Source organism: Lineus longissimus, chromosome 5 (assembly GCF_910592395.1).
Source record: "Lineus longissimus chromosome 5, tnLinLong1.2, whole genome shotgun sequence".
Lineage (NCBI taxonomy): Eukaryota > Metazoa > Nemertea > Pilidiophora > Heteronemertea > Lineidae > Lineus > Lineus longissimus.
Genome location: NC_088312.1, coordinates 187,434 through 211,322, shown reverse-complemented (window position 1 = coordinate 211,322; position 23,889 = coordinate 187,434). Strand labels below are relative to the sequence as shown.

General features: G+C 42.3%; 1 protein-coding gene across 5 annotated transcripts in view; it reads right to left on the bottom strand.

The window, feature by feature from the left end:
* The window catches only part of LOC135488737 (uncharacterized), an 88,176-nt gene that overhangs the window by 22,223 nt on the left and 42,064 nt on the right, over positions 1-23,889 (bottom strand). Inside the window, exons 1-2 of one of the 5 annotated variants that reach the window (XM_064773501.1) lie at positions 17,740-17,910; positions 12,869-15,555 (exon numbers count right to left, since the gene is read on the bottom strand). The exons of 2 other annotated variants lie outside the window; for them this stretch is intronic. In XM_064773501.1, coding sequence (XP_064629571.1) covers positions 12,869-15,418 — 2,550 coding nt within the window. In that variant the 5' untranslated portion in view covers positions 15,419-15,555; positions 17,740-17,910. Of the gene's footprint in view, positions 1-5,083; positions 5,242-12,868; positions 17,911-23,889 lie in introns of those variants that run through there. 2 more of the 5 variants (XM_064773500.1, XM_064773504.1) reach the window with 2 other exon arrangements.

The following is a 23,889-nucleotide window of genomic DNA, read 5'->3' as shown; positions in this document are numbered from 1 at the left end:
ATGCTATTGGAAGCACGAGTCAATAGAGTAAGGTGACAATTCCAGTTACTTTCCATGCTATTGGAAGCACGAGTCAATAGAGTAAGGTGACAATACCAGTTACTTTCCATGCTGTTGGAAGCACGAGTCAATAGAGTAAGGTGACAATTCCAGTTACTTTCCATGCTATTGGAAGCACGAGTCAATAGAGTAAGGTGACAATTCCAGTTACTTTCCATGCTATTGGAAGCACGAGTCAATAGAGTAAGGTGACAATACCAGTTACTTTCCATGCTATTGGAAGCACGAGTCAATAGAGTAAGGTGACAATACCAGTTACTTTCCATGCTATTGGAAGCACGAGTCAATAGAGTAAGGTGACAATTCCAGTTACTTTCCATGCTATTGGAAGCACGAGTCAATAGAGTAAGGTGACAATTCCAGTTACTTTCCATGCTGTTGGAAGCACGAGTCAATAGAGTAAGGTGACAATACCAGTTACTTTCCATGCTATTGGAAGCACGAGTCAATAGAGTAAGGTGACAATTCCAGTTACTTTCCATGCTGTTGGAAGCACGAGTCAATAGAGTAAGGTGACAATACCAGTTACTTTCCATGCTATTGGAAGCACGAGTCAATAGAGTAAGGTGACAATTCCAGTTACTTTCCATGCTATTGGAAGCACGAGTCAATAGAGTAAGGTGACAATTCCAGTTACTTTCCATGCTGTTGGAAGCACGAGTCAATAGAGTAAGGTGACAATTCCAGTTACTTTCCATGCTGTTGGAAGCACGAGTCAATAGAGTAAGGTGACAATTCCAGTTACTTTCCATGCTGTTGGAAGCACGAGTCAATAGAGTAAGGTGACAATTCCAGTTACTTTCCATGCTGTTGGAAGCACGAGTCAATAGAGTAAGGTGACAATACCAGTTACTTTCCATGCTATTGGAAGCACGAGTCAATAGAGTAAGGTGACAATTCCAGTTACTTTCCATGCTATTGGAAGCACGAGTCAATAGAGTAAGGTGACAATACCAGTTACTTTCCATGCTGTTGGAAGCACGAGTCAATAGAGTAAGGTGACAATTCCAGTTACTTTCCATGCTATTGGAAGCACGAGTCAATAGAGTAAGGTGACAATTCCAGTTACTTTCCATGCTATTGGAAGCACGAGTCAATAGAGTAAGGTGACAATTCCAGTTACTTTCCATGCTGTTGGAAGCACGAGTCAATAGAGTAAGGTGACAATACCAGTTACTTTCCATGCTATTGGAAGCACGAGTCAATAGAGTAAGGTGACAATTCCAGTTACTTTCCATGCTGTTGGAAGCACGAGTCAATAGAGTAAGGTGACAATACCAGTTACTTTCCATGCTATTGGAAGCACGAGTCAATAGAGTAAGGTGACAATTCCAGTTACTTTCCATGCTGTTGGAAGCACGAGTCAATAGAGTAAGGTGACAATTCCAGTTACTTTCCATGCTGTTGGAAGCACGAGTCAATAGAGTAAGGTGACAATACCAGTTACTTTCCATGCTATTGGAAGCACGAGTCAATAGAGTAAGGTGACAATTCCAGTTACTTTCCATGCTATTGGAAGCACGAGTCAATAGAGTAAGGTGACAATTCCAGTTACTTTCCATGCTGTTGGAAGCACGAGTCAATAGAGTAAGGTGACAATTCCAGTTACTTTCCATGCTATTGGAAGCACGAGTCAATAGAGTAAGGTGACAATTCCAGTTACTTTCCATGCTATTGGAAGCACGAGTCAATAGAGTAAGGTGACAATTCCAGTTACTTTCCATGCTGTTGGAAGCACGAGTCAATAGAGTAAGGTGACAATTCCAGTTACTTTCCATGCTGTTGGAAGCACGAGTCAATAGAGTAAGGTGACAATTCCAGTTACTTTCCATGCTATTGGAAGCACGAGTCAATAGAGTAAGGTGACAATACCAGTTACTTTCCATGCTATTGGAAGCACGAGTCAATAGAGTAAGGTGACAATTCCAGTTACTTTCCATGCTGTTGGAAGCACGAGTCAATAGAGTAAGGTGACAATTCCAGTTACTTTCCATGCTATTGGAAGCACGAGTCAATAGAGTAAGGTGACAATTCCAGTTACTTTCCATGCTATTGGAAGCACGAGTCAATAGAGTAAGGTGACAATTCCAGTTACTTTCCATGCTGTTGGAAGCACGAGTCAATAGAGTAAGGTGACAATACCAGTTACTTTCCATGCTGTTGGAAGCGAGCAATTTCTAAGGAGCCTTCAAGTCAGTGAAGCGATGCAGAAATCAGTGGAAAACCCAACTGAGGTTGACCGGTTGGGAATATGAAGGTTTCAATAGCATTGTTCAGTGACAGATCCTGTTCATGCTTTCCTAGGACCCCTTATACCTGGTAGCCAGATACCAGTTGAAAAAGAAATGAAATTGACAATATCTGAGAGAGTTTTCATCCATGACCTTGACAGGGTTAAATCATGTGTAGACATGCTAATTTAACAACTATTCAATATGGATGGCTTATCTTTAGAAGTATCTTATGAAAATGATTAGTTCAGAACTCTGTGATGAAAAAAAAGTGGATTTTTTCGGAAGTGTGCCATATCTGTCTGCCCTAGATGTGGAAATCAACCACTTATCAATGAATTAAAAGCTAATTAACCAAGTTATGAAAAAATGGCGTGGATATCCTCCAGATTGACATTTGTAATAATCAGCAACATTGCCATTAAATGATTTTGATGACTGTCTGTGAGGGCTTTCTGTGAAGCATGATACATGGCTGTTGTTCCTGGTATGAATGTACTGAAGGTGTGAAGATTACCTGATTACAAACAATACAACCACTAACTGATGACAGGAAGGGAAACATATACACCAGTGGAAAACAATCACTGGACGTATGACTTGTCATTCCTAAACCTACCAAATTCCATTGTTTGAGGGGATAACACACCCACTCATTGTGGAGGTTAGGAAAACAGGAAAGTGATTGGGAGAGATGTGGTGGTTCCTTTCTGTGTATTTGCTTCTGGGACTTATCGAGAAAGAAACATTTTGCTTGGCATTTAGGAAATTGGAATTCATAATAACATCCATTTGAATGATCACTCTGTTATAATGCGACAGTTACCTAAATATTTAAGTTAGCTACACCTCAACAACAATAAGAAATGGTTTAGTTAGAGTTCTGAGGACATCTTCCACCAACATTACATGAACATTGGACATTATCCAACCCTCACAACAAAGGATGGTATAAGCCGCCTTTCTTGTCTGGTATTTCTGTTTGTAAGAATGAAATTTGAATGACAAGCAATTTGAAATGGGGCTGTTAAATTATTACATAGACAACGTTTCTCAAAGAAAAGAGTAGCAATCATTTTCAAAATGAGCAGACAGAATGTGCCATAATGGTATTCGTGGAATCCTTATTATCATCATCAATGGTCATAATGATGATAGATAATACCAACAACACAAATAACACCAAGGCTGAAATATAGCCATTTTACTTTCATTTTTTGTACCACTAACTTTGGGCTTCGTCATTCCGTGCAGGTTGAGAATAATGACATAGTTGACTTGTCCTGAGGTGTATATATACAATAAACAGGGTTGGTTTGTTTGACATTATGGATGATTATTATAAGCAAACAGGTCATTAAGGTGAACTGTCACAAATGCAGTTGTTGCCAAGAAATCATAGCGGTGGAGCCCCCTTCTTCCAAGTCCTTACCTCAAGACAACCACGGCTGAGGACAGATAGATCACTTTACACATTTCATGTTTGATATGGACTGATCTGTAACAAGTTTATGATACTTTATGAGTCTGATACAGGTGGTTCTATTTACCAACAAGAGACAAGATGTCCTTGGGTCGTCAGGTTATCAACCCTGAATGTGGTGACCAGACAGGATGAGATTAGCTAGATCAAACAAGATTAGCGGCTAGATCAAACGAGACTGATTAGAATGTTTTTCATAATTTCATATCTATTGTCGTTATGCAGTCTGATATCAGTGGCATATTACATGTACATTGTTTTGAACAAATATAAGAAATCTTGGTTGAAAGTGAACTGTGCCAGTCACCACTGAGGGGTGGGTTGGGGGGGGGGGGGGGTATTCGGATGGGGGGGAGGTGAAGTCATCCATCTATTCCTACTTTTCCACTACAATGTTCAACAGACAAGGATCCAGCCACTTGTTTTGACCAACCAGGCCTGCTCAATAGCTAACAAGGTAAATGAATCCAGTGCCTGATAAAAAATCTAAATCTCTGGTTAAATCCTAAATCACATTTTTTTTGTTTATGCTTTCTTTGCCTATTCTTTTCTTCATAAAAGATATAAAATCAAAGGGAAAGTACACATATCAATATGCACTATTAGAAATATTTCAGGCTTGATTAGTCTTACTTCGATGATTTTGTACCAGTATTAAATCTAGGCTAGAATAGGCCTAGGCAAGTGAATGTCGACCTACAGTGCCTAAGTGTGTTAGCAAAGCACTGACCTGAATAGGTTAGGCATGGATTTATATTGGAGATTAGAGCTTCAAAGTCCCGCAAAACATCAAATCAATCCCAAGCAATTTAATTTCAAAATTTATCAAACTAACTGAAAATGTGAATGGGCCTTGAAGCGAATGAATTAGCTTATGCCAACCTTTCTGCCCTAGGCCTGGGAATTAGATTCCTGCGACAACATTTCAGTTTAAGCCCATGGACCTAACATAAACCATTTCCTGTCGTCACTTCACGCTGCTGACTGCGTAGGTTGTGTTTTTATAATCGATTTAAACCCAATGTCAAGGAACGAAAACTTGATTAGGGCCGGTGGGTCTGCACTGACTATAAGGTCAACCCTGACCAGGCTGTGTAGAAGAGTCCCCCCCCCTCGTCCAAATCCTCGTTATACTCAAAGATATTGTATTCTTCTTAAATATTGGGGAGGGGGTGTTGGGGGCAAATATGAGGTCCAGTAGGCCTGTTACAACACTGGTTTCAAGTAACCAAGAGGTTATGTTGTCCTTGACAACTTTGCCCCCCCCCTCCCAAATTAAAAGGGTACACTGTGGCAATTGGTAACTTACCCCCCTATATTCCTCCTGAATGACAGGCACCCTAAGATCAGGACAAGTCTTCCGTCGTCCCAACTTGGGATGAACTGCTGAAAGTCCCAGCTGCACGAAAGTCTTCATCACGTAAATTGACTAGAACAATGTTAAGAGAAGAATTTCACGGCCATGCCTTTGCTGGTCTTGAATGAATCTGAGAGATGGGATAAAGAATTCATAACCAGTCATCCAATGACCCAGTTAGGCTTATTATTATTATTTTGGAATGACCCATTGTAATTCAGGGGAGATCAATAACAAACATGGTTTAATAGTCATTGTTTTTTCATGTCCGCTATAAGCTGAGGACTTGACTAGATTAGGCAAACACCTGGTGACAACCTCTGGTAAAAACAAAAGGATTGACTCAGATTATGACCTGGGTGTTGGTCTTTAGACACCTGCCACCACCCCCTTGTAGAATAGACCTACCCGCTACAAAGGCCTATCATCAATGAATAGGCCTATCTGATTCATAACAACATTGTGGAGACTGCCCAACTTTCATGAAAGCCACCACACATCCACTGAGCTTAGGCTCACTTACTCAATTAGTAAACATTCCTCTGTGACATCATCAAACTCATGACTTCTGTCAACGGAATACACCCCAATTTCCTTACATTTTCTGAGTATAATTTCATCCACAAAATAACAGTTCCATTTATTGTTAGAGTACATTATTAGAAAGAACCCATCAATACGAGACACCATGGGGAAAGTGCAAGCTAAATCATACAATTGGAATTTGACGTCATAGCTTCCCCACCTGGTGTGGAGAATACGTCATACATCAAGAAGCCAGTCATAGACCTGTATATCGGGGCGGTATATCGGTACTTCAATCACTCATTCACCCATACACTGAAGAGCGACTGATTCATAAACCTGAACAGGACACTGGAGTAACCAGACTAGAAAATACAAACAAGCTTGATCTCAGAGAAGCTCTGCTTCTTCCTCGAACAGAGCTGTTAGAGTTAGGAAACAATCCAACCACAAACTTGATGATTCTTCTTGACAACAATTGCACCTTATCTTGCCAGTTCTCATAGAGGGGCCTACTCAGGGATTTTTGACAAAACCATACTTTGGTGCCAAATTCTTTTCTTTAAAAACTTGAAAACTGTGTGATGCCCTTGTGCACATTTTCATGTCATTACAAACAGCTGTGAAGTCTAAACTGGTTACCCATTTACACATGTAATCATATATGTCACTCTCAATTGACTAATTGTCATTCAAATGATTGATTGTTGAACTTGAAGTGGATTAACAAGTTAAAAAGATGAGCATATTTAGATATCAAATGTCCACTTGATCGACCATGTTTGTGGAATGTTTGCTGTTTGTGGAATTTAACATTTTACAAATGCTAAAATAAATGCTTCTTGTAAAGCTAAGAAGGCTCTATTTAGTATACGTGCTTGCCTACGTAATACTGGGATCAACCCCAAAAGTGGATTAAATTTGTTTGACAAACTCATATCTCCCATTTGTACATATGGGGCCGAAATTTGGTCGGCCGAAGATCTTCGGAAAGGCAAGTTTCATGGAGTCTGGTCCACTGAGCAGAAGTGGTATGATTCTGTCATTGAACATGTTAATATTAGCTTTTGCAAATTTCTTCTCGGTGTAAATAAAAAGGCTGGTAATATTCCCACTATGAGCGAACTTGGGAGATTCCCTACTGGGATTGATATAATATGTAAAATCTATAATTACCACACACACCTAGATAATACTGACAATCCAGTTTTAAAAGATGCTTTTACTGAATCAAAGTTATTACACTCCAAGGGCTTTTACTCCTGGTTCTCTTTTTATAAGGAATTGTCGAAGAAAATAAATTTTGATTTATGTAACCCAGACATCTCCTCTAAAACAATCAAGGAACATATGAAGGAGCGTTATAAATCGTTCTGGTTTGAAAAGTTCTATCAGAAGTACATTGATTTAAATGAGGGGAAATTTTGTACATATGTAGCTTTTAAAAATAGATTTTGCTACGAAAATTATCTCGATGATATCCAAAATAGGGAACACAGGTCCCATTTTACCAAATTAAGACTGAGTAATCATTGTCTTTTAATCGAGAAAGGCCGCTACTCTCGTCCTATTATCCCCAGGGATGAGAGATGGTGCCCTCACTGTTTATCATTGGGAATCAAAGAAACTGAAGATGAGACTCACTTTTTGTGTTCATGCCCTTTGCTCTCTAACCTTCGTGATAAATATTTGAACAAAACTCGAATTGGGTTAACAAATGAACTTTCAAATAGAAATCTATTATTATATCTTTTAACTGCTGAAGGCAATGTAGCTCGCCTCACCGGCAAATTCTGTTATCTAGCATTTCAGGTGAGGAAAGCTCTATAATTATTAAAAATACTGCTGCAATCATTGTAATAATGCCCACCAACTCTCTTGCACTCTTAAGTAATTTCTGTATTATTTGATTACTTTTATTACTTATTGCTCTCTTTTCTTCTGACTCTCTATCTGCACTGCACTGTTTATTGTATTTTCGTCCCATGTAAAATGTAAATTTTATACGGATTCAATAAACTTTTGTAATTTGTAATTTGTAATTTGTAATTTGTAATTTGTAATTTGTAATTTGTAATTCAATATTGACCAGGAGATGTCCAATGTTTTGATTTGGTCAATGATCAATGAGAAACAGATCTCGTTAATAAAGATCTCCTGGACGAGGACAAGCTTCACAGCTTATAGCCTTAGTCAGGTTATCAAGAGAAGTGTCCACTGTCTCAATATTGACCTGGAGGAGAAGTGTCCTGATTTGGTCAATGACCAATGCCAACAGATAAAGCCAATAGGTACACTCTCTCGATCTCCTTGAGGACCTGCAGGCTCAACCATGATTGTCCTTACTCAGGTCATCAACCGGACAGCTTGACCATTGTCCCCATGGAAAAAGCGACAATCCATCTGCCACCAATGTACCTTATACAACTCCCTGTCTCCACATACGTGTCTGGAGAGTCCCAGGAGTCTACTCCAGTAGTGACATCTGTGAACAAAACACTCAACATCAGTGTCAATCCAAAAGTTAGATTCATAGCCTCGTGCTGCCATCTGCTTTGATTGAACAAAACTATTTGTAACTTAATCAAAGGCCCACCCCAAGCACCATCACAGGAGAACAAAATAATCTTTGCCTTGAAGACACTTGTTTTCGTCATAGTAAGGCCGAGTTGTTGGAATAGCATGTCTCAGGGACAAGGGTCTTTCTACAGGCATATAAGACTTTACTAGGCCTACCTACCAACAGTGGTGGTCGTTACTTATCTAACATGCATGTATAGGCACACTTGACCCAGCTATGATTCTCTGGTGGTTCTAAAGTCAGGCCCGCTTACACTGAACCATGCTAGGCCCACGCACATTATAACTAAGCTCATTTATACTCAATTCATGAAACGGAAGTGATCATCTCCAATTCCTCACTGAATGAATGTGACTCCTGTTGTTTTCTTACAGCTATAAGTTGGGTAGTAATAAAAACATCAATTTGAATGACAAGAAACTAACAAATGGGCCAAGTAGAGAACAACTCACATAGTTTAGTAACTCTGGCCTTCTTCTCTAATTTCAACAAACAATAGAAAGCAAATAGGTAGAAAATGACAAGGTCTAAAGAAACAGGAGGACCTTTGGAACAACCCATTAGCTTGTTCATTCAGTCAGTTCAGCCAGTTGATTTCACTGCTATGACTGGGTGTAGGCCCCACTACTTAGGGACTCACTGAATGACATGTTCATAGCTCTCATCTCCCAATATTGATGAAGACTCATCCAGTAAAGCTATTAGCAGGATTTAGTAAATGATGAACTATGACTGCCTCCACTGACACCTTCAACACTGAGGTTCTATGAAAGTGAAGACGGACAGCCTGAACTAGTTATAAGTTTTGACATTGATTGGCCCAACTGCTTCTTGGTGGTGCCAGAAAGGTGGCCACCACAGTCAGGACACCAGGCTTTAATGTGGTGCCAGAAAGGTGGCCACCACAGTGAGGACACTAGGCTTTAATGTGGTGAAGACATTTGAAGTGGCCTTTACACCGTGAAGACCCTGCATGGGGTTCATGTATTGAAAGGAAAGTGTTGAATGGTTGAGTGTTTTTAGCCACAATTTGACAGAATATTGTCTTTCCTAAAGGCCTACCAGAATGATGACTGGTCGATAGTTTGAATGTTTTGGCTCTATCTCAGGAATGTTGGTGATGATCATGGTTTCCTTTCTGGATATTGTGATATCACAACTGATCACTAAAACTCTGACAATCAGGACTCATGGTTTTGCTGGCAGCAGTGACTATAGAGTCAATGAACAACCCTCAACAACAGACAACAGTTTGACAGACAACCACATTTTCCCCTCAGGCTGTTGACAGGCTGTCACTGACTAATCTAGATTATCATGAAAAATATTTGTGCACATACATATCAAAGGTGCATTGGCAAACTTAAGCCTTTTCTGTAAGTAGGTTGAGTCAAGTTCGGCCAGACAGTTGGTAACCCTGTTACATTTAAAATCTGGAAATTTTCATCCGACTTCTTGCTTAGATGGTGTGGACTTCTTGCTTGGATGGTGTGGATTCAAATGAACCATTCATGTAACATGTGTTTTCTGAAATGCCTTGTGTGAGCAGCACCAGAATCATGGTCTGCATATCAACAATGACAAACATCCCAGCAATGTGACACCTTTTACACCTAACTATAACTAGCCTGTCCAGGAGCCAATTATTCTTCATCAAAACCACACAACAAAAATGTTTTCACTGCCTTGTCACCAGGAGGGGAAATCACGCTCAATAATGAGTGATGTCACGCAAAAGTTTCAAAAACATTTTTAGCGCAGCATGGTACGTCCTTAAGCTACTCAGCACATGGGGGAATTCTCTAATGACCAATTTAGGATGAGTGCAACATCTCTGGTGAAAGTGTGGCATTTCGGATACGATTTGAACCTTTCTCGCTCAAACAGCCTTTGTAATGTATATCTCTCCAAAACACTTGGCCAGTGAGGTGAAGCTCCCAAGCCAGAGACCTACACCCATACTGGGTCAGTGAGGTGACCCTCCCAAGCCAATGACCTTCACCCATACTGGGTCAGTGAGGTGAAGCTCCCAAGCCAGAGACCTGCACCCATACTGGGTCAGTGAGGTGAACCTCCCAAGCCAGAGACCTGCACCCATACTGGGTCAGATAGGTGAAGCTCCCAAGCCAGAGACCTTCACCCATACTGGGTCAGTGAGGTGAAGCTCCCAAGCCAGAGACCTTCACCCATACTGGGTCAGATAGGTGACCCTCCCAAGCCAGAGACCTGCACCCATACTGGGTCAGTGAGGTGAAGCTCCCAAGCCAGAGTCCTGCACCCATACTGGGTCAGATAGGTGACCCTCCCAAGCCAGAGACCTTCACCCATACTGGGTCAGTGAGGTGAAGCTCCCAAGCCAGAGACCTGCACCCATACTGGGTCAGTGAGGTGAACCTTCCAAGTCAGAGACCTGCACCCATACTGGGTCAGTGAGGTGAAGCTCCCAAGCCAGAGACCTTCACCCATACTGGGTAAGTGAGGTGAAGCTCCCAAGCCAGAGACCTGCACCCATACTGGGTCAGATAGGTGAAGCTACCAAGCCAGAGACCTGCACCCATACTGGGTCAGTGAGGTGAACCTTCCAAGTCAGAGACCTGCACCCATACTGGGTCAGTGAGGTGAACCTCCCAAGCCAGAGACCTGCACCCATACTGGGTCAGTGAGGTGAAGCTCCCAAGCCAGAGTCCTGCACCCATACTGGGTCAGATAGGTGACCCTCCCAAGCCAGAGACCTTCACCCATACTGGGTCAGTGAGGTGAAGCTCCCAAGCCAGAGTCCTGCACCCATACTGGGTCAGATAGGTGACCCTCCCAAGCCAGAGACCTGCTGCACCCATACTGGGTCAGATAGGTGACCCTCCCAAGTCAGAGACCTGCACCCATACTGGGTCAGTGAGGTGACCCTCCCAAGCCAGAGACCTGCACCCATACTGGGTCAGTGAGGTGAACCTTCCAAGCCAGAGACCTGCACCCATACTGGGTCAGATAGGTGACCCTCCCAAGCCAGAGACCTGCACCCATACTGGGTCAGATAGGTGAACCTCCCAAGCCAGAGTCCTGCACCCATACTGGGTCAGATAGGTGAACCTCCCAAGCCAGAGTCCTGCACCCATACTGGGTCAGATAGGTGACCCTCCCAAGCCAGAGACCTGCACCCATACTGGGTCAGATAGGTGACCCTCCCAAGCCAGAGTCCTGCACCCATACTGGGTCAGTGAGGTGAAGCTCCCAAGCCAGAGACCTGCACCCATACTGGGTCAGATAGGTGACCTCCCAAGCCAGAGTCCTGCACCCATACTGGGTCAGATAGGTGACCCTCCCAAGCCAGAGTCCTGCACCCATACTGGGTCAGTGAGGTGACCCTCCCAAGCCAGAGTCCTGCACCCATACTGGGTCAGATAGGTGACCCTCCCAAGCCAGAGTCCTGCACCCATACTGGGTCAGATAGGTGACCCTCCCAAGCCAGAGTCCTGCACCCATACTGGGTCAGATAGGTGAACCTCCCAAGCCAGAGTCCTGCACCCATACTTGGTCAGATAGGTGAACCTCCCAAGCCAGAGACGTTGCTAAGAGGGTGATGGTCCCTGCATCCACACTGGCCATGCTCCTCTGCCATGAACTATCAACCAGGTACACTGCCAGCTTCTTCATCTCCTCTAGTGAGTTTTTGAGAAGGAAAGGAATTTCATTCACAAGCTTTCATGGGCTATAAATAAGCCAGTGCCTATGATCGATACCCCATGATGTCCCTTTTTGCCAACCTCCTTTTCATAAGACAACTTTCAAACCTATTCTGATGCATGGGTTAGGTTAATCAGGAATAGCCCTGGCACGTTTTGCAGGCTGAGGTATTCATGGTTTCTTTGACTGCTTGGTAACGAGGTGAATGGAACAGCATGCCATCAATTACTGATGATGGCAAAGAATAAGTTGGGTGTTGGTGAATGGCTGCATGGAACCAGCCTACAGGCGAACATGAGCCAATATGAACTTTATACGGAAACTGATTAAAGCTATTGCTCAATTGAAGTGGACAAAAAAAGGTAGATCAAGACAATTCAACGAAGGAACATTGATTCACTTGAAGTCAATCAGAGTGGAACCTCCATGAGGCCTTCATCCGGTGTCATTCATGTACAGCTAATGGCCTATGACACATACGAGTTCATGTCAATCATTTACAAAACCGATACATCGCCAATAGGCAACACACCAAAACATTACTCTGCTCTTAGCATCACAAAAGAATCATTACTCCAACCACCCAAGCTAATTATCAGGAAATGTTCATTTCCGATTCCCAACAACTAATGAGAGCTTCTAATGCGAACAACCAACACATTCAATCGTAAACCGTCAACCTGCTGAAGGAATGAATGCATTCAGTGAGCAAATATTGATGTAAAGTAGCTGATAGCCTCATGGATGTTATGGGTTTATGGCTTGCTGAGCAGGGAGCAAGCTAACTGTGAGAGAGGAACTGCTTTCTTGACTCAATTCCTGACAATGACCTGAATCTAATCATGAATCAGTCAAGACATATTTCGAAAAGCTGTTTATCAAACAATTGATACAAAGATCCTGTAATTGAAAGAAACCATGTCAGTAAAGAAACCAAAAGTGAGTCTTACCTCAAAGTCAGCCTCATAGCAGGTTTCTTCAACCACTGTATCCAGATCGATCACAAAACAAACGTTAGGCAACTTGGATGAGGTAAATCCCTCCTGGGGGAAGAGTGACGATGAATTCTTAACTTTAGTGTCAATCTGACGATTCTCCCTCCTCTTCAGTGAAAGGTTTAATCCTTTTGATTTGCGTGAATACCGAGGTGATATGAGTGTGGTCCAGTCATCATGTAAGCGAGATACCTTCTTGCCACGTTCACTAACTGGGTATGTCTGGTTTAGACCCTCCAGATTTAAGCTAGCGATATTACCATCAGGGCTCAAGTCAAACGCTGTACTAATAGATGGTCGTTTAACACGGACTTCCGGCCCAGACAACCAAGCATGACTAGGGAAAATGTCCGGCTGCAGTGACCTATGTTTGAGGCGGCGTTCTCGCTCCCTGTCAACTTTGGTGGTACCTTCAACGAGATTATGAAGGGTGGTCTCATAATCAGGTGGGTCAGGGCTCGTTGGAGTGCTGGCAAACAAACTGACAGGCGTTGTCCTCCTGGCATCCTTCTCTGGGTGTTCGCTTCTTTCTATAATTGGAGCAGTTTTTCTCTTAAAGATCGGCGAATTACCCTGCATTCGGTTAAACTTTGGGGTGAAGTTCTTTGGGTCTAACCCATAGTGTCTTGATCGTTTCTCTCTTCTTGGTGAACTTGAGGTAGATCTAGGAGAACTACTTTGTGAATTGTCCAACACAGGACTATGACTTTTATCTGGTACGTCAAGTGTAGATTTAGATTTCTGTAGGTGACGATTCCAGAGATCCTCCGGCAGTGATGCCCGTAGGAAGTTGTCATCCAGTGCTTCACAACTTGCACCCAGCCTCTGGCTATCACTGATGGACTTCCCCAACTTTTTATGAAACCCTTTTCCACCACCTTCATCCTTTTTCGGTCTCTGTTTATTTCTCAGCACGACCACCTCGTCTTTCTTCAGAGCAAAAGAGTCCACACTACTCACAGAATCGCCCAAGATGTCACTACTCTCATCATCAGCTAGTTGAGTGCCAGTTGATCCATAGGACACACCAAATGGAGACCCCTCCACAGAATCTATAGAATCATTCGAGGAATGAGTACTACTTCTCGCATACACTGCTCGGAGATGAGATGGATGCCTGGGTTGGACTGGGCTTGTTGGTGACAGTGCAGAAGGCACAGGAGGAACATGAATCATCTTTGTCTTATTGCTCGGTGATTTCTCCGACACTATGATGATATCATCATCATCATCATGATCATCTGGGCCGTCCCCGACCTGACTAGAGATGGCAGAGTGATAGCCTTCACTGTGCTCCTCAGAATTGCTCTTCAACAATGCCTTGTTCCTCCTGAGATTCCTTGATTGACTGATCACTTCATGGGCTTGCCCGTTGCTTCCTGGACTGCTGTCTGAAGTATGTCGACCCGTAATCCCTGATCTATCCTTGCTGCCTTTACTTGCCGCACCATGATCAACCTTCAACCTCACGTTGAATGAGCTCGGCCGAATTGCTCGTGGTTTTTGAATTGGTATTGTTTGTTTTTGAACCTGAGAATCAGAATCAGAGACAACATGAGGCTGCCACTCAATCTGGTCAGGTTCAAGCCTTGAGTTCCTTTGAGTATTTGTACTGAGTTGTGGCTTGTTCTGAATTGTGCGTGCCGATTCCCTCTGAGTATCAACAGTTTGAATGGAATGTTCCTTGTCCGCATGCTTTCTGTGTGAGCTTTCCTGAGTTGATGGGGGATCTGAGTGCTGCCTTGGATGCACATAGGGCTTCACAGAAGCTGCTTGGTCTATCCAACTATCTGATAACTGTTTTACATGTCCATCTCCATTAGTCACCGGAGGAGACAAGCCCGGCTTCATTTTCGGCAAGGGTTGTGACCTCATTAATCGAGAAGATATATCCGTGTTCCTGCGCTTCACCACTCGATCATTCGCGGGGCTCCCGTGTGGAGTCAGGCGAGTCATGCTCTCTGATTTAGAAAGTCTTGGAGAGGGTATAGGCCTTGGACTGGAGGAGACATGTGGGCCCACACCATTCCTCTCCAGTCGAGTTTCTTCCATACGATTGTCCGTCATGGCAGCTGCTGAACCTCTTCCTGAGGCTGCGTTCTCCTGTAAAGTAGCACCACCTATCAAGTCATGTCGCTTTCCAAGAGGACTACCACAAACCTTTAACTCACCAACAGAAGCTACTGCAACATTCTTTACAACGTCAGAAAAACTAAAGGGTGCGACCGACACTGGCGGCTGGGGCGCACGATATTTAAGCCGCCGGGTAGAACCAGTGATGGGCTCGCTTCTTCGAACCTGAAAACTTCTCACCCTGTGTGGGACGGCGTTAGGGTTTCTGTCCTCATGAACCGATGATAATAATGCTTGCACTCGCAGCGAATGGTTTACACCATTTCCCTGTGCTCCCTTTCGAAAGTGATTGTTCTCTGTGTCGACCGTAACCTGTGTGCTTCTTACTCCTTCATCCACCGCTGGCTGTACCACTGAACTCCCTGTTCCCATCCCAAGTCTCAATCCATACTGATGGCTTATCCTGGTGAATCAGTCGACAGAGCAACACTTGGTCATAGTAAGCTCCTCAATGCCAACACCAAGTCGGATCTGTGTCAATTTTTAAACAACGTATCAAAATCGCTTCACTAAAATGAAATAGAGAAATGATTAAACCTCGTGGAGTAATCCTCAATAGTTATACCATGTAACTATTGTTTCATAAACAGTAGCTCAATGGTCCAAAACATGTAATCCTGTGTACAAGAGTCACATTTGCTGCATGAATGGAAATTGCGATGACAGGAATTATTCTTTTGTTTCTTGACTGTTCATGTACTGGTAGGTCCTACTAACATCGCATGGCTAACGTGTGTACAATATGTAATAGCTGATTGGTTCAAGATTAGTTACGTAGGAGTATTGGTTTTCATATCCTGATATCCCGGTCACTTTATCAGTGAGCGTACACACGTCAATTCCTCGAAGATCCACAGGCCAAATATATCCTCAGATAAGGCACTAAGTTCCAGTTTGTTTACTAACTAAACTGGTCAATATCCGTAGTATTGTTGGTAAGTTTGTCCAGTAAATATACCATCACGCTTGTTTGTGTGATTGACCAGCAATATCCTTTGGCGAAGGTGTCCATATATCCCCAAAGTGTAGAGGTCAATGTCTCCGTTGAATCAGCTATTCCAGTTTGGCAAGAGTCTCTGTTGAATCAGCTATTCCAGTTTGGCAAGAGTCTTGACATCATTCATCAGGAATTTCCACTCCACGACCACGAAACTCTCCTCACAATTTCACCCACACGGAGAGGGTCAAGTGAAAAGACTTGAACGTTACCCTGCATGTATTCTCTAAGTAGGTGCCTATTCTACAGTAGTCTACTTGACAGGAACGCTTATTCCTGGTGACTTGTAATCTCTCCAGACAATTTGAATAACTTCAAAATGGACTTATTAGGTTCATGACAATACAACACTAATCCTTATTTCTTGGTGAATTTTCTTGGATTATTTTAATTCCTCCCAGTGGAGTCTTTTGTATCTAAAACAGTTTAGGAAGTCTCACCCCTCTCGAGTTATTTGAACTTCAGTGATTTTTTTACTACATTTGTTTATCATCTCCTCAATGAGCACATTACCCACTTCACGTAATCTGTCGGTGAATTCTTGTTTCAATAAAGTCCTACTCGAACTTCGTCATACAGTAAAGTTCACACAACTGCCGACATCAAATGCTTTCACAAGTAAAATCGGCCAAACAATGAAGTTTTTTAAAGTCTTTGAATTTTAAATTCCTTTGTAAAGTCACTGTCCAACAATCGTTTTAAAAAATACACTCAATAATCCAAAGAATACTTTCTAAGAACTTGATAAAAGTGTTTTTGTGAGAAACAGTAAGTTAATCCCACATTTCAGTCTAGTGCACTACCTTATCTCCATTCAAGCTGCTCCCTTGTGAGTTGTGTTCCGAAAGCGATCATGACAGTCCAAGTACGCTGGCTTGAAACCCAACACCCAGCACACAATGTCCTTTATGGTGTCAAAAATTCCACTGCAATGACAGATCTCCCCGCCACTGTGATTACCTTCCATAAATATCTTACTTCCATGGGGTCCTGTGTCCAAAAATGAAAACTGTCACCCAGCGATTATAGATAGGAGCATGGTTATGTAACACAGGCTAATTTCTGCTTAAAGTCAAGGGTGGAAAGTAAGGTTTGGCCAGGAAGATCGTTCAGCTCTGGCACCCGAGCTTTCTATGCTAATAAGCTAAAATTGGTCAAAGATAATGGCACTTGTTCTCAAGAAGGTTAACTTTAACGTCAGTGATGATCATGCAACACCAGGGGGCTCCATAATTGGAAGCTTGTTCCGACTAAATGTCTCTCTTAACAACCTGTTGCTTATCCAAAACTTTAGCCAAGCTTTCCTGGGTCAGTATTGCTGTACAAGATCACCATCTATCGCATCAAGGCTTTTCAAACCAATCAGCTATCACCTCCGTTAGCGCTGATTCAATCAGTCAGTGTGTGAAACCCAATCGGGATTGCAATTAGATCCATGCAGCAAGTGTGACATAGATTCCATCAGTATTCCAATGGATCCTGAGATGATTACTTGGCATCACACACATTAATCCTTTACAATGAAACCAGTAATAATCCTGTTAAATGATCAGAGGGATATCCGTAGTATTGAAAGCATTCCTGCAGAAGTGTCAAAACCAATGTAGAAGATATTCCCTACGTTTTATGACTTGGTTTATATACCATGAAGTTACTCCAAGCATATATGCATATTGCGAGCGGCCACAGAACTCACTTGGAATACCTCATGCACAGTTCAGGTCATTGACCAACAGGCCATGGACTCTTTTCCCACAGACAATTACAATATTCGTCAGGTAAACACATCTAATTAACTGTAAAACCAAAGAGTAATGAACTCGTTGGAATCGCTCTGCTGTTCAGACCAATATCAAGGTCTCACTCAGATGACTGTCAACACATCATTGATTGGGCTATGGTGTTATTGAATGGTTGTCCCCTAGGATGGGACACTCTCAATAACATCATTTGACTCATGTCCAAATGTCAACTCCTCAATGTATATCAATATGTACTTCCCTAACCCCAGCACACATCCATATAAAAACCACCATTTCATATTATAATATCTTTGTGTGGATGGCACGCTTTATTTATTGCCTTGTCTTCAAAGGCCCGTGCTTGCTGGGTATGGCCATCAATATGAATAGGGCCTAGCATTACCAGATAGATGTATGATATCAAGAGTAATGGCTTGTATGTGTTGACATCAACAGGTGGATGTGGCAAACAGTAGTCAACTTCTGAATAAATAATGAATGCTGTATCACATGGGCGTTAACCCTATTCAGAGTTAGTACAATCATGTATCATGTACATGTAAGGCATACTGAGCAAGAGGTAATCCAAAGATTACCAAAAACACCAGAGCTGTTGTTAACCATTCATTTAACAGAGATCCAACAACAACATGATTGATAAATCTATTGCCACTACTCCTGATGCTGTCAAAAGGCCCACATTCCTGCTGTCAGATGGATCAACCAACAAACCTCAAAAGGAACGTTTTTAGGATTGGTATCACATTTCACCCAATCGTAAAAAAGCTTTGTTTGTTTCCTCCACGGCTGACAAAGGCAGATCCTGGTTGGACAAAGAGATCGTCACGCAAGTGAATTGAAGATATTTGTTGGTATAGAACATCAGAAGAACTTAATGGCCTCGGTGATCATGCCTTTTTAACGATGTTTACAATTCAGACCTATGATTATTGCTCCTTTTATCCACTTTTTTCTTATCCGAGGCCTTGCGGATACAGTATAGGTCACATTGGGGACGCCTTCATCCGCATATTTTCAAGTTTTTAAAAAATAAACGACACAAATTTTAGTGTGTTGAGGTCACAGTTTCTTAGAAGATTCTCTATATTGATCAGAGAAGCCCATTCAATCTTGAGAGTGACTTTAATGGTAAGGTTCGACTGCTGGTTCTACGAATTGGCAAGGAGGCTTCATGCAAGACTGCAGCACTAACAGAACTCGCTTGCCACCAGTGAGGTGAACGGGCTTAGAGAAGCTGCAGAATGATCCACAGATTGAGGTCAGGGACTTGGTGTTATTATCATCCAAGCCACAGCAGTATGCTCCACACCTCAGATAGGGCAGAAATGACACGACATCACAGCAAGACAAATCAGCCAGAAATCGTCCCATAACTGGATTATAAAAACATACCCAGCACTTGTGGGCTCTAATAAAAGTAGATAGAATAATCCACTTAATCCACTTGACAAAGCTGTTAAATATAATTGACCTTAAGAGATTTAGATCCTGATCAAATCTTCAAGCTCTGCAAACAAAACCTGAGTTCATATCATTATTTGGTTCCAATAATCTTGGAGACTGAGATTAGGAGGCATTGGGTTGGAAGTTTGCCCTTTCAAAACATATATATATATATAACTAGTCTTGTATAGCGCAGTATCCGATCCATTAGGATCGCTCAAAGCGCTGCATCACTGCTAATGAAGGCTTCAGAAAAGAGGAAATGTTTCAAGGAACGTTTGAAAGGAACAATGTCTTGGATGTTTCTGATAGTTGCTGGAAGTTTATTCCACATTTTTGGTGCACCAATAGAAAAAGCTCTAGTTCCTATTGATTGCACCTTTGCTCTGGGAGGTTGAAGGAGAGTTTCAGCTGAGGAGCGAAGGGGACGGTTAGGTGTGTAGATTGATATAAGCTCGGAGAGATAGGATGGGGCCAGACCATGGAGACATTTGAAAGTAAGGAGGAGGACCTTGTAAGCGATACGCTGTTCAACAGGGAGCCAATGTAGAGACTTGAGGACTGGGGTAATATGTGACCTCTTTCGAGACTTGGTAATAAGACGAGCCGCGTTGTTTTGCACTAACTGCAGTGGACGGACAGTAGATTTAGGGAAGCCAAGAAGAAGGGAATTGCAGAAGTCAAGTCTAGAAGTGATGAGGGCTTGAATATAGAGCCTGGTGGTGATGACCGATAGATATCTGCGGATCTTTCCAATATTGCGGATATGAAAGTATGAGGCCCTAACACAAGCACTGATGTGCTGTTTGAAAGTGAAATCACTGTCAAAAAACTACACCAAGGTTTCTCGCTGAAAGAGAAGCATACACATCAGCGTCAATGATGCGGACTGATTGCAGCCTAAGCACGTCGATGTGCTTCTTGGGACCAATGAACAATAGATCTGTCTTTTCACCATTACACTTGAGAAAGTTTCTTACCAACCATTTGTTGAGGTAGAAAACACCGGTTGACATCAAGTCACATGTGGGGCCGAGCTCAGGCAGTGTGAAAACCAGGTATAACTGACTGTCATCGGCATAAAAGTGGTAAGAAATGCTATGTGCCATGATGATAGCACCGATAGGTGTAGTATAGACATGGGAACCAACTTTGTCTTCATTCAGCAGATCATACTGTAGCCCTGTTGGAGAACAATGGTTTGTCACGCCTCACTTAACTGAATCAAAGGATGTCATGGTCATTTGGGCTTGCTTTCTTTTGTCTGTCCCTCCAGCATGCCAGGTGATGACATCACATGAGAGCCCTCTGTATTAACCCACTAGTGATTGGTCAAGCGTATGATAATGTACATGGAGCTAATCACTGACCTCCATCCATATTGGATTGTTACACCCACATGTAACTGGCATTGAAGAAGGACAAACAATTACTGGCTTCAATCCAGGGAGATATAGAAAACAGAGTTTTTTTGTCATTATCACCTGCTGTTCTCGGGAAGTGAAATAAATTTTAATAAATTTCTGCAACAGTGAACTTTAGTTGACGCCCGAGTAAAATACAACATTGCATATGTTGAAGTGAAGTGCAATGTAGTCATGCTTATGATTGGCCTAATTATGAACGCAAGTTGAAGGAAGGGACCCCACCAGCACTGCAAAAACGGACAATTAGGGCAAATTTGACAATTTGAAGAATATGCTTAGGATATTGGACAGATGAAGGCGATCATCAGCACGATTGACGTCAAGGAATGAATGATATATCGAAATATTTTCAATGAACATGCTAAGGAAACATTTTGTAAGGCTCTCTTTTCAAAGAATAGGCCTATAGGCCAGTGAAATGTCTGAGTTCCTTCTGGTTAGCCATGAATATGGGTTAAATACACATACAAACTAGCGTGGCATAGAAACTTCCATTCAGCAGTTTAATGGGAGGACAACGAAAACATTATTCAACATTCTCCAACAGGTTGAATAGCGAGGTACTTCACAGTAAGTCATGAAAACCTGATACAAGTGTCATTGCCTTATTCTGGACAAACGCTTGTAGGGCACCATTGACGTCAATACAACTAGACCTGGTTCTGGTGCAGTGTGCAGTTTTTTGGTCATATGATGAAAAGTACTTGACTGAAGAGGTCATTAGCATATTTGATAGACATGCGAGAACTGACTTCTAGAGTAGCGAAAAATGCCTGCACTGCAACTAACATCAAGTTTTGTTAATCTTGTATGCATTCATTCATCACGTTTTTCATCACGGTGCTGATCATCTAGTTCTGTCCCATTTCCATCCAAATTCTCAACTGCATCTGAGTGCTGCATGAACTAGGCCTCGCTTTGAGGCAAGTGGCCATTGTCAAGTTCAAGACATATCACGATGGAAAGTATGAGACAGCCACCAGAAAAGGGTGACCAGACCCTGCCAGACATGAGACTGTTTGCTTATGCCAAGGTCATAATAAAACACCCCAGTTGAAAGCCAGACTGATTTCGTCATTAGGTGCTGGTCTACAAGCCAACAAGGATGAACCTGTCTGCATATTTAAGATATTTCATCTTTCAAAGATCAGTGTTGTCTTCAACAACATTCATTCCGACTCCGACCCAGACCTGACCAGACACTGTTAGTGTCGGGGTGATTTGTTGTCTGTGATGATCAAGCTTTCATTCACCTCAATAAATCACCATCTATCTTATCTGGCGATGACCATTCCAACTTATTGATGTCGGTTCATCCTGTGGAGGTCATCTTTGATGGCAAGATCATGGTTAAGATTCCACTATAAGTCTTGAACATATCTTAATAAACAACCATGTTATCGAACTTTCTTTTAGTGAGATCGTGTTAATAGGTATGTTGACTTTGGTTAGGTTGGAATGTCAAAGACAGAGTCATGAATCTATTATCTGTCTCAGTCAAAGTTCAATATATGAAAACTTCTATGAATCAAAAGCGGCATTCTATTGACATTCAAGGGTGACATTCATAGTTTCTATGAAGGGGATGGGTGATGCTTACCTCTTGGTCTGGTTTGGAATGCAATGATAACATCAGGTTTTCAAGGTCTAAGAGATCTATAACTCACTATTTCAATAATTCATATCTCTTGTCTCACAATCCTCTTTCAATGTGAAAACTAGGAGACACTTTGTCAAATCAATAAAACACCTCATTCAGGTTACTCAGTACACAAGAAAGAGAAAAACAGTGCAATAGATCATTGGAGTGTGATGTGTTCATTGATGGTTGGAGCCCGCTGAGTGCCAGATAATGACACCTGTATGGATACTGCCATAATCTATCAAGGAATAGAATAGTAGGACACTTGACACAGACAAAAGCTGATTTTGGGCATTCACCATGATCAGAACATGTTCTGTCTCCAGGACAGAAGTTAAGAGACCTCATGTCATTGATGTCAGAGATCAACCCCACAAACACAGCAGGTTTCTTCTAATGATATCGATGTATGACATTCATTCCACTTATCACTGTGTCATTGCAATAAACAGGGAAGTCACGAAATGCTTCTTTACACCTCATTTGTCCTCAGCATTCCCTACTTCAGGCCAGAAAGACTGAAACTTGAAGGGAACTCCACAAACATAGTTTGGTTCCAAACAGTGCAACAACCTGAAGGAATGTGCTCAAGGAATGACAGCAGGAGTGGAAGTCCTGAATCACTGTCAACATGAATCAAGTCATGCGGGCCTATACCAATATTTCAATGAAAAACCCTCAATGTTGAATGGGGTTGTTTGCTCCTCTGGCAGCTAACAAGCCAAGACAAACATGTTGACGGCCCAAAGTGCTCACAGCACAAGAAAATATGTAACGGGAGTCCAGATATCAGACCCCAAACTGGACTCTCTTCAGGACAATGAGGGGATTGAGATTGTATGGAAACCTTTAACACAGCCACTGAGCTGTTCATTACCCTGTGTTTGGCTGATGAATGAGGGAAAGTTTGGAATGGTTGTCAAACAGTAGTACGACTGCACCCAAGTGGAAACTTTCACAAAAAGGGCACATCAGTTTTATTGTTTTCATCCTGACACGAATGTGGACAGTGGTACTGACATGTCCAGAAGTCACTGATCAAGAAGACAGATGATAGTCATATACAATATGAGATTAATCATGATGGTGTCATATGGATTGAATGAGATGTAAGCAACCTTTCATTGAGCAACTTGAAGGGTCAGTGGAGCGGTCAAAAGGGTCGGGTGAAGGTCTCAGGGTCAATCTACTCTTTATATATACATATTCGATAGGTTGTATTCCTTTCTGGACTGAAATATATTGCATGGCTTACAGCATAAATGAACATGACATTCCGTTGGGAATGCGAGGGCATGAGATTGGGAATGCGAGGGCATGAGATTGGGAATGCGAGGGCATGAGATTGGGAATGCAAGGGCATGAGATTGGGAATGCGAGGGCATGAGATTGGGAATGTGAGATCATGAGGTTGTCCTTGAAGAACAGACTTATTCGTTGGCACAAACCTTGAGGAAAAGCTGAACACATTTGATGCGACACACTTTGCACCGTTTCATCATAGCTAAAGCAAACTGAGGCGATATCTCATATGGAAAGATAATCATTTTCATAAATCTGTCAAGCGGAAA